Below are 12,460 nucleotides of genomic sequence, written 5' to 3' on the forward strand. Positions count from 1 at the left end.
AAGAACTGCAGATCTCGCATAGTTCGAGGACTTTTCACTGATTGTCTATTTTTAAAATGTTTATGTGTGTATCAGCTTCTTTGACCCGTCGCCCTTCCCGAGGTTCTCTCCAGGGGTACCTTTTCAGGTGAAACTGGATTACACCTTTGTTATCAAGCACAAACATGCTGACAGAGTAAGGGGATACAGTTTGAGTCGGTTCTTAGTCAACAATCACTTCTTTAACAGTATTTGCAGTAAAGAACAAAAAGTTCTAAAGTGAGGAAGGAAAATGGAGGCCAACAAAAAGATAATGGAGTGCAGATGAAAACATAAAATGTGTTGGACACCACAATAAAATAAATATTTTAGTCAAAAGCTTATCCAAAAATAATTTTTACTCTTTGATTTAAAGAAGTTGCTGATTGTGCCAGTTTCAGATTGTCAGACAGGGCGGTGATATTGACTGGTTTTGTGTCAGCGTTTGGCCAAACTAATAGTGCAAGAAAACACACAAATCCTGGCCGGACACCACAAAACTGTCCACATGGTCATGCCCAGCTTGCTCATTTTTACTTTGTACTGTCTCGTGTGTTGCCTGAGCCACATCGTGAGGTCTAATCAGCAAAGACAGTATGGGATGTCTGAGTTCTACTGACACTCGAATACACATGAAGTCATTTGCCATTTGCCTTCAGATCAGAGCTTTGTTGCTGCTTGTTGTCATCTCTCTAGATGAGGCCTGATTTGCTGCACAGTGTTGGCTGTGCATGTCATTCCAGTATCTCGCTCTGTCTTTTACTTCTAAGCACCAATAGAGCTCAGGACAGAGTCTAAGTAGAAGGAGAATCATTGCCAAGTGATCTGGTTGTTGTCTGGTTAATTTCTTCAAGCTTTGTCCAAAAAGTGAAACCCTGAAATATTCTGTCTTGTTAGGAGCCATTTTTATTTGCAAGTGTGTCATTTGGACACCAGGGTTGATGGATGAGGTAAAAACACAGTTAAGGAAATCAGGCAGATGATGAACAGAATTCAAAGAAGAAAGAGATTCAGTGACTGATCTTCTCAGTAAAGTTAATCTGGAGTCTCATAGTATAGTCCTCACAGCAAGAGGTCAGACACCTTCTGTCTTTAGTCGGAGTCCCAGGCCAACCATCACACGTGCTCAAGAATATTAGTCAAAGAAAATTAATTAAAACTGTTCAACTCTCCTGGTTTGAGTCAAAGCTTGCATACATACATTCTCCCTGTGGATTATTTAAAAGTCTTTAAAGACAAAAAGCTGCGTCCACAGTGCTACATGATGAGCTGCATTAGCTTTTTTATTTGTTTGCGTTGCCACTTGGAGGCAGCAGAAGCAGGGGGTGAACTGTGCTACAACAGCCACACACAGGACTTTTGCCTTTACACGTGACCTGGAGCAACATTTAAACTTAACAGCCTGCTGCGACCTCGTGCTGCGGGAAAGATCGGACGATAAAATCTGTGTGGGTTCGACTGCATAAGTGTAAACTTTAACATGTGATACTATCAGATCATCTGTGTTTCACATAACATTCATCAGCGCAGCTTTATTGTGTGGAATGCTTTAGGCCTGCGCAAACAGACTTGTTTGTCTAATTGCTTTACTCTAACATAAAAGCATGTACTGAAGAAAATGCATTTTTATTTGTACCTTAGAGGAGGGTGGTAAGCATTCTCATTCAGATCGTGGCCTGCGGTGGAAATGGACAGCGTGTTATTAAGTCATCTGCGCTGAAGGAGGAATTCTCTCTTTGTGTTTCCTACGAGGTTGCTTCACAGTTCCTCAGCGTCTTCACAGTGTCAATCTATCCTTGTATCATTTCCAGATGTTTGAGGTCGGAGCATCTCTCCATCACAGAGCAGGCAGATCATGACCAGGGACCGACCTGCTATTCCCAAACGCCTTTTCTATGACACCAGCTCAGCTCTAACACCCCTCACAGTTTCTGTCTCTGTCTCAAAGTGTACTCTGGTGTACAATTGAGGGATTAAAAAAAAATAAAACAGTATTCCCCGTAAAAATGTTGTCCATGTGTCAGAGGAGATGCAGAAAGAAAACAAAACATCTCAGTGTGACATCATGGGGCATTTTAAAAGTCAAAATGAATGAATAGGACCAGCTGCAACATGACCGCGTGAGGCCAGCGGCATAATCAGCGCTGTCATAATGCACAGTGAAAGGAAGTCGTGACTGCAGTCCACGCCAGCAGGAAATCATTGCTTGACCTTGAAGCTTTTTGTGTTGCAAAGGGACAACAGTTGGAAGAGATGTTGGGAATAATCGCTGAATGTGTAGTAAGACAACACAATCAATCAATCCATGCTTTGTTTAATCAGGCAGCGATAGAGAAGGAGCTTCTTTGTTTGAACAGCGTGATTTAGATGCAATCTCAAATATTCCCTGCTTTACAATATCAGACCAGGAGGTCAGCGCACAGACATATGCATGTGTTTGATTTGGCTCAAAGAGCATACATTTAAGTCGATTGCTTTGGCCCATTGTCCACAAGAATGTTCCATAAAATGTGAAACTGTGAAGACTGCTGGTATATCTATACCATAAATCCAGAATTCAGGATGACATTTTTAACAAGTAGACAAAATTATTGTCTCAAACTGCCACACCTGTAAAGAGCCCCAGAGCATCGTTAACTTCTAAGAAGTCTTCCTGGACTGAATGAGGAACAAAAGGAAACCCCTGAAGGTTTGATGAAGACACTTTTTGTAACTGAATGAACATTTTCCAGACATTCTCACATTAAGAGCATTGACACTAGTGTTTGGACTTCTATTCTTCTCGGTCTAATTTTGATGTATAACTTGCTCCCCGGTTAGCCCTAATTCTAACCTAAAACAAACATGCAGTTCACAAAATCCCATCAACATTTGGGACTTGTGAACTTTCTGGAGCTTGCATTGTTGCTGGTAGCTGTATGTTAGGTTATAAGAGGGTTGGTTCTTAAATTCAGGGTCACGGACAAAGCATATTAACACTTTCATATTTCATTTTTCCTCTTGTGCCCATTTTCTTTGATCGTTCATCATGTTCGGAGTCAGTAGATTATCTGGTAGCAGACTTAGAAGTACATTCCAGTCGTTGTTGTCCCCAGCATTGTTTCCTCCAATTTTCCCCCTGGAGGATCTTGAGACAGTCTCAGGTCAGACAAGATTTGAAATCCCTCCAGTGAGGGTCAACCCCAACGACTCTTCTCAGCTTGTTATGTTTGGGAAACCTTTGATTCAGTTTTATTTATATTGCTCTAGTTTCAAAGTGCTTTATATTATGGAAGTAAAGACCCTACAATGTTAGCAAAAGAACCATAACAATCAGACGATCTCCTGTGAGCAAGGACATAGTGGTGGGGAGGAATAACCCCCATTAAACTGGAAAAGGCCTCTGGCAGAACCAGAATTGGGCAACCATCTGCTGCGACTGATCTGGAGCCTGAAGAGAAAGATAAGGGAGAAAACCGGAGCACAGAGAGGCCACAAATTATATCCAAGCACATATCCAAATTATGCAGTTTTGATGACCTTGTATAAGCAACCACTTGGGAATAGTGGTAAGGAAGAACTCCCTTTTAACAGGAATAAAACCTCTAGCAGAGCCAAGTTATCCGCCACGATTGGTGGCAGGTGAGGAAGACAGAGACACCCTGTGGAAGATGAATAAGATGAATAATAACTAATAATTAAACAACATATGTTGTGTAAACACATAAAGCAGTGAGTGAAAAAAGGTGAAGACGACGTGTGTAATGTACAGCACATCTTTTTATATGAGTCCCATCACCTATGATTTAAACACATCTTCAGCTAAAACCATGATAACAGCGGTTAGGTCAAAATTATATACCGCATACTGTCACCGTTCCCTTTCTACACATTTTGAGTTACGATCTCAGCATCGAGTGCAACATGAAATTTCGACCCCATGTGATACGACCCAGAGTATCCCGGTTATATTTTCTGCTGGCTCATAAAATCCTTGAAAAAGCAGGTTTTTGAGCAAATAAGAAAAGAAAGATGGAGAAAAACAAAACAAAAAACCAGACGACATTTGGCAAGACAGGTAAATAATCTGCTCTAAGTCGAGTTCATCATAGCACCGTGAGATGATCAGAACTTATTGACTGTGTTTTCCCATCCAGACTTGTGATAAACTCTGCTGAGAGAAGCACAGAAAAGATTGTTAATCTTGAGAATTTCACTCATGGTTAAATAAAGCAGCAAAGATCTCAGGTTATGTAGTGGTTGGCACTACCTATGTGTTCTACGAGGGAGCTGTACTCTGGCATTTCTTTCAGTTCCTGTTGAATAAACAGAGTTGGTCCTGGCTTAAGTCTGGCCAGTGTTCATATCACCATCTTTGTACCGTAGACCTATTATGCCTCACTCTTGCAGTCCTCCTTGTCACTCTGTGTAGGACAACCTTCAGCTGTTCTGAGCAGTGTTTAAATTAGACCATGAACAACTTTCATGTAACTGTCACGTCTGAGCAAGAACATGTTTGACTTAACATATTTTATGTCATTTTATGAGTTCCAAAACAGTCTAAAGACAAATAAGAGATATTGTTTTCACAAATATCATGCTGAATGTAGATACTTTTGGCTCAGGGCAATCATGAGTGTGGTACATGGATCGTTTTCACAGGTAGGGTCAGATATTATTGCACATGACTGTAGAAAAATATGTTGTGTTTCTCCTGGACATTTTGACCTCACTCCCACTGCTGTGTTTTATTTTCTTGGTAAGTTGATTTAAAATATGCTGTACTTATGTAAATCCTTAATTTTTTCTTGGACTAAGGAATTCTGCTTGTATATTTTAAGGTTTTAACAACTGCCAAGTTTCTACATTTCTTCAAGCTTTCCAAGTTTTTGCAGATCGCATTTTGATATTGCATCGTATGAGTGCTGCAAGAAGTACAGTATTAAATGTCTGTGGGCTGAGTACTTGGTACTGCAAAAGGCTGAAGGCAGAAGATGAAATGAAAAGTGGTACAATGTAAACGTAACTACAAAATCAAAGTTAGCACCAGGTCTTTGTGCAGCCCAGAGAGATCTAAGTGGACTCTCTGCATGTGCTCACCGTGTTGCCCTGGATGATGTGGTGCGGGCTGAAACAGCGGACACAGTAAAGTCTTGAAGGTCTTGAATAACTTTTGGTATTTATGTATTTTAGCACAATGTTTTAAACTCTCATGTCAGCAGTGATTTGCTGTTGCACTTGGGCGTTTCCTGATTTTTCAACCTATTCAACAAATTTTATAGCATTCTACGGCACTGTTGGCTCCTGTCAGCATGACTACGCACCAGCTCCATTTTCTAGCTCCATCTTAATTTCCTCAACCCTTGGCCAAGGTGTGGCCACTTCTTTCATAATCTCATTCTTTTGGTTACTATAAAGTTCACTAGGCCCTTGAATAACAAAGTCTGCATAAGAAGAGAGCAGTGGTTTTTAAAAGTCAAAATACTGCCAACCAGGAGAGTGCAGCATGCTGGAGGGTTCAGTTTTTGCACTCTGCTTGTCTGTGGTTTCAGTTTGTTTTCATTTGCTCTTTGCTATGATTTAGGCTTAAAAGTACTTGGTGAGGTGTACGTCAGGTTCTGGGTTTAGGCAATGCCAAATAACAACACTATCTCTGTGCTGATTATGGTGATCGCAGTGAGACTGATTGTACTCTTTATAATTTCATTCCCCAGAAAGTAGTCTGTCCACATCTATTTGAATTTAATTAACAGATTATCATTCTTGGTCTTTGTCTTCTCTTCCTTTTCTTTCTACCTTGTGTTCAGAGCATTCTTCGTCCTCTGCCTTTAGTCTATATAGTTTTTATATTTTACAGGGTTCACCATGATACCAGTGCAGTCCGAATGGTTGGTTTCACCATATGTTTAGAAACAAGTGATGAGCAATCACATGAGTCAAATGATCCACCCGATCATAATACATACCTTATTAATGTATCCTGTTTGTAAAGCTTTTAACTAGAAGTAATACTAATACATGAAGGCTAAATAACAAGTGCTAACATGTTTAATTTGATTGACATTTTCAGCGTGAATGACAGTATCAATGTAATCAGATTTCCTTCTAATAACTGGAACGAATCCATAATTAGGTCATAACACCCTGGTTTCCCTCTGTGTTTTTCATCCCTGTAGCTAAATACTACTCCAAACAAACCAATCCAAAGTGCATCTCCTCATCCTGTTCCTCCTCAGAAGTGGAGCCCAACTCCTCTTCCTCCTCGTCCTCCATCCTTCCTGTCAGCCAGATGATTGACAAGGTGAAAGGTTACTGTTCCACACACTCTGACAACTTCTGCAAGAACATCATCATGCCTGACACCTGCACCCACTGCACCAGGTTTTAGATTGCCCTCAGCACTTCTGCTGCCCCCCATTAGAATATGTTCTAGACCTGCTCACATTGTTCTAGAAACTTCTTAACATCCTGTTCACAGCTTCACTGAAAGGCTTCTGTTAAAGGTTCATACATGAAGCGCAGCACTGGAACATGAGTCATTATTCTGTACATGCCGCTGAACATTATTGAACCTTTTGTGTTCTGGAAGTACGTCTAACATTTCTGGATTTCAGCATTCAACTGTTCAGTCTGTTGGATATCTTCCTAATGTTCCCGAACTTTGTGAGAGCAAAATTTGATGTTTTGAAACGTATCCAAGTATTCTAAAGTTGTGTGACAGCCTCATTCCAAGAGAAAGGTTGTAGCAAGTACCGGCTGACTGAGAATTACAGAACATGATTATAAACTCAATGAAGGCCGAGTCAGTGCCCTGAGACTTTTGCACGTTCCAGAAATCTCCAACATTCGACAGTCCCTGTGTTTCGAAAACTCTCAGAGCCTCAACGGTTTGAGAAGCTTTGAATTGTAGAGCTCATCCAAGCAGTGCAGAGCTCTAAAAGCCTTAGTCAGAGAGTGTGTTTTTTAATTCTTCTGATATTCATTGAGATAGCCCCCTAACACTGTACAAGCCCAACACCCACACAAACTGTTTAGAAGCGTTCTGATTCTGTCTCAGCCTCAGAGATGTCCCTGAAAACTTTGTTAAATCGTGTGTCATCATGTGAATTGTTTGTTTTGCTGTAGGAGCACATAGTTTTTTGTACAATTAATTCAACAATCTGCAAAAATTATTGATATGTGTTCTCATTTATGTTAAATTTACAAGGAGCAGGCCGGTTTGTCAGACTGTACTCTAATTTGATTGGATATTTTTCCTCAGTACAGAGTATGCAATAACGTGATTAAATTCCTTTGTACAAAAGTCCCAAAAGGCTTTTCAAGAAATATGCTTTTTTTATGAAATATGCTTAAACGGCAGCCTGTGAACTCATCAGAATTAAGTCAGTCAACAAAATTATTCTGATTAAGAATGATAAGAGAAGCTACAGGGTGGTCAGTGACGCTGATGTGATTCTACTGTATCATATCAAATTACCAAAATTGGCCGACTTGGCTGCCAGAATGTAAGATGAAACTAGGAGCAAGGGGGAGTGATCAGAGGGGTGAGGAAAGACAAAAAAATGAAAAAAAAAAAAAAAAAGGATGTTATCAAAGAAAAAACTAGACTCTTAGGTTTGGCATCTTTTTAATACTGTGATGTTTATTAAAACTGTCCATTTGTGCACGTGTGTGTGGAGCCATACCCTCTGTAAATATAGATCTATGTATTCTATGTGCCTTATTTTTATTGTGAAAATCTGTCTGGATGGTTGATTTTATTCATGCCTTTGTAAGGTCCTCAAAGGGTCACTGCAACTGTACATACTTTATGCTTTATATACATGCTTTAAGTTGTGATGACCAAAGGGGCAGAAATAGGATGGACACACACAAAAAGAGAATTGAACAGAATATAATCTCCACCGGGAAAGGCCGATTGATCAAGGTGTTTTCAAATACTCATTTAACATATTTACATTTATTAAAAATATTATTATCATGAACAAAACTTGGTATGTCTATTGATGGAATGCTTGAGTTTATCAACACATATTTTGATTTTCAGACTCCATTTTTGAAAATGTTGTGCTCATATATAATTACTGTAATATTTCCCACATGTTTGGTGGTTTATTGGATAAAAGATGTTGAAGCTTTCTTGTGCATGTCAGCCAGAGTTTAGCAATCATAGTGGTAAATTCTTTACTGTTCACATTTGGAGGTTTGTTTTCTTACTCTTGTTCTAATATCTGCTCTTATTCAGAATTTTGTGATAGTTTTTTTTAAGGTAATACAACTGCTAGAATGACAATATTATAGCCTAAAGGACTTATGGATAAGTTTACCCAGATCCCAGCAAAAATGCTAAGTCTGCCGATGTTGTGGTTTAGACAATACAACTCAGCATCAGTGTGTCTTTTTATATCCGATATTCAAATTACTACAAGTATTTTGCAGACCTCCTTTTAGAAGGAACATATTTTTAAGAGAAACCTGATGACAGCCAAGTCTGTAGATTACCCAGCGGTCCTGGAAGTGCAAGAGGAATTCCATCCTAGTCCTTTCATGTGGTGGCAAATATCTAAAGCAGAGGAGATTTAAATATATCAGCATGAAAAACGAGAGGGAACAGGAGCAGTGACAGAGGATATTTTTGTTCTCGTAATTCAGCTGAACTGATCCATGAATTTAATCATCAGTATCATTTTTTCTTTTTAAGAGAATCAACCGAGTTAGCAAAATAATCTACACTTATTTCTCAAAATGTAAAAAAGTCAATATCAGTTTCATATTAATGTTGTTTCATCACCTTCTACACAGGTAAAGCAGCATTTTTACATATGGTTTAATTTGTAAAGCCATGAAAGTCAGCACTTCCTTCCCTTCCTTAGACTTTAAATCTTTGATAAGAATTCCTTTGTATAATAAAGAGATATAAAAAGAAACTCCATGGCACACATGCAGCCACCATGCAGTGATCAAGTGTGATATTCATTGTTTGACTGTGTTTGTATCATGGACAACATCGTCAGTCTAGGTATGCCACACTGCATTGACATTTTTAACTGGCTGCAGTTTATACAATATTTTATTAAATTAAAAATGTTGAAAATGTAATTCCTCATTGCTGTTAGACCAAAACTGCGCTTTCAAATCCGCTGGATAAACTCACTTTTAATTACTACCAAATTAAAAATAACTAATTCCCATGTTTTAAGGCCCCTGAGACCTAAACCATCACAGGTGGTCATCCTAACCCTGTTCCTTTATTCCGATTTTCTGGAAGCAGTGTAAATAGCTTTTGATATCAGTTGGAATCATTATTGTCTGGGAAGACAATTTAAGAAGAACAGAAATAAAATATTCCGATTGGCGACTGGGTTGTGGCTGATGAGAGGGTTAACGACTTGCACATGAAATGTTATCCAATTTGCCACCAAACAATCAAACGTAATCTTTTTTCTTTATTTTATCAATCAAATTTAATAGAAACATACACTCTGCACATTAGACCACGTGTTAAATATATATATAAAGTAGTAACATTGTATCAGTATTTAAAGCTGTAAGAGGCTCAGTTAGTAGTTAATTTGTAATGAAATTTGAAAAGTTCACTGTTACATTTAGAAAAATATAACTTGTGTGTGAGTGACATCGTAGTAGTAGACCTTTCTTTGCCCGGCAGCACTTTAACTCCCATTTACACAATTAGCACTGGAGCATTCTTGGTGTTGCATTAATAAAAGACAATCAGTCAAACAGTTTTATGATGGTCTTTTGTCACCACCATAAAATTTCATGAATTCTGTCAAAGTGGGGAAAAAGCACCATTCTGTTCCAATAGAAGCCTTTTTTGAAAAAAAAAAACAAAAAACAAATATGTGTGCTATTCTGTTCCATTGCTTTGAGCATCTTTTGAGCAGTGTTTATTGTGTTGTATGCTATTTATTTTGTAAATGTTTTCCTGTGTCCGGTTAACCACAAATTAAACTTACTGGAAGGGAAAACCATAGAAGATGAACATGGGGACCTATCTGAGGTCTTTTTTGGTATTCAGACTCATTGGACCTCCACTCATCAGCTGTTGGCTAACTGGACTTCCACTGCCTACATGGAGCCAACAGCATTCAACACTGCAGAATGTATTGTAGTAGTCACACATTGTACCCCTTAACCCCTGTTTCTTTTTTCTTTTGCCCAGAGTGGCAGAAGAATGCACTCTTCAGCACTCAGAAACAATTCCCTTGAGACTGTGAAAGAAGAGCCGAGGCCTTTTTGGCAGCTCCGTGCGGGGGCATAGCTCAGTTATCCTGTCAGTCACTGGACTGGCTTCAGAAATGCCTTAAAATGTTCATATCAAGCACGACTGCCCAAAGAGGACAACACACAAACACACGTCAGGTTTTCAAATCTGTGGGGACATCTAATTAACGTAATGCTTTCCTTAGCCCCTTACCCTAACCATAACCCAATTGTAACCCTGGCACTAAAACCACATTTTAAGTCTCAAAAATGCCTTCAAACTTGTGGGGTCCAGGATTTTGGTCCCCACAAGTATAGTAAACTTCCCATTTTTGGTCTCCACAAAGATGTGAATATATGCTCACACACACACGCACACACACACACACTCACACACACACACAAACGTGGATTACCAGGTGTGCACACAAACTGAATTTTCCTGACTGGAACAAGGCTGAATGTTTGTGTGGTAACAAAATGAAAAAGTACACACAGAGTGTAAGGAGACTGCTCAATCCAGACAGGCTGAAAACAAAAGTCATGTGACAAAATCAGATGAACCCAAACTCTGCCCAACGCCAAGAAAAGGCCAATAAAGAGCCTTAAAGTTAAACTCACTCGCACTGCTTGGCTGAAGAGGCCAGAATTCATTTTATGTTTCTAATCAAGCAGAAATTAATTATTTTAATGAACTGCCGATGCCCACCTTAACTTTTTGAAGCCGTTTGTAGACGAGTTCTTTAATCTGTCTGCTCTTGTGCAGAATTCTTGTTCCCTAACGGCTCTCTGGCAGCTCAGCATGCAGTAGCATTATAGTCACTGTTCAATCAGATATCCAAACTCAGTAAACGTTACGAGTCCCGTTTCGTTTCCTCTGGGCTGGCTCGTCCACTCACAGGTTAAGTCCTCCCACATCTCTATTTTCCTCTAACATGACGTGTGTACAGTTGCATTTAATGTAAATACTTCATGTCACCTGCACTATGTTTAGTTGACGGATATTGTATCACATGCAGATGTTTCACAGAGGATTGTAACTCATCTTGGCTTTTGCTGTGTTTTAGCGTTTGTACTATTTTTTCTATGATTCTGTGAACGCTTGTCCTCCCTTCACGGCTGCGTTATTGCCTGGTTTTTCTGTGAGGTTATTTTGTGAAAGCACGCTTTAGTTTCAGCATTAAAGGGAATAAAGGTTTGACATGATTACAGAGCCGGAGTCAAACTTTTGTGTTGCTTCTTTATTTATTTTTTTGTGACATATGACTTTGAGTGTGATCCATTTCAGTTAAGAACACAGAGGAAGTTCCCTGCTATAGTATAGTGAAAAGATTTCTATCAAGCCAAATCATGAATTGTTGTTTCTTTCATAATCAAATGATGGTGAAAATAAAGAAGGAAAGAGGCTCTGCTGCAACAGTGCAGATAAGAGCCAACAAGGTCTGATTTAAAAAGAGAAGGAAGCAAAAAAAAAAGAGGACAAACACTACCTGATCAGCCGATGGCATGGATTACCAAGTGATGGCATCCCGCAAGGATTAAAGGACATCAGTTTTACATTCACCCTTAAAAATCACTTTCAGTGCCATCATTTGTGCAGAAACAAGGTCTGAGGCAGAAGAAAGAAACTCAAGTAAGAAAACATCTGGAAGTCCCTCAGAGTTGCTGCTGTGCCCTAGAAACGAGCCAACCGAGGCAGTTCAGGCTTCTAATAAGGATGCCTCCTGGGTGCCCCCTGGAACCCATGGAAGATTTCTTAGGCCGCCTTGGAGTTGTTAACTCACCTCATTCGAGCACATCTTGAGATCTCCTGCAACGATCGGGAAGATGCTGCTGGGAAGCGCGTTTGAAGTAGCTCGCTTAGTACAGTGCCACCATGACCAGACTTGGATGAGAAAGTGGATGGACAGACAGGTGTTTATATTTCAGTACACGAGGCCCGTGGGTTTTCCCATCCACTTCTACTTCTACTCAGCCTTATACAAGTTTTATACAATTTTAAGGTGCAAAAATTGAACATATATAATGAATGCTGTCCATATTTTTTGAAAAATGGTCCATCAACCTGCTTTCAGGTCTTTTTTTATTGTTCAGCAGGAATAACTAAAAGACTATGAAAAGATAAGAGGCTGAAATTTTCTCTGACCTTTCATGCCATCAAACTGAATCAGGATTTGTAATTTGGCAAAGATACACCAGAAAATGTCCAAGTATTGGCTGGTTAAGTTAAGATAAAAGG

At 39.3% G+C, this 12,460-nt stretch overlaps 1 protein-coding gene across 3 annotated transcripts in view; it reads left to right on the plus strand.

Moving 5' to 3' along the window:
* adgrg6 (adhesion G protein-coupled receptor G6) overlaps nt 1-9,857 on the plus strand; it is a 100,055-nt gene extending 90,198 nt beyond the window's left edge. For all 3 annotated transcript variants that reach the window (XM_086265244.1, XM_086265245.1, XM_086265246.1), the window contains one exon: nt 6,174-9,857. In XM_086265244.1, the coding sequence (XP_086121370.1) occupies nt 6,174-6,385 (212 nt within the window). In that variant the 3' untranslated portion in view covers nt 6,386-9,857. The remainder of the gene's footprint in view (nt 1-6,173) is intronic.
* Nucleotides 9,858-12,460: the final 2,603 nt, after the last annotated feature.

The sequence above is a fragment of the Aulonocara sp. 'chitande type north' Nkhata Bay genome, linkage group LG15, assembly GCF_057382095.1.
Source record: "Aulonocara sp. 'chitande type north' Nkhata Bay isolate Kocher_YH1m ecotype deep benthic linkage group LG15, A_spYH_male_GT1.1, whole genome shotgun sequence".
Classification (NCBI taxonomy): Eukaryota; Metazoa; Chordata; class Actinopteri; order Cichliformes; family Cichlidae; genus Aulonocara; species Aulonocara sp. 'chitande type north' Nkhata Bay.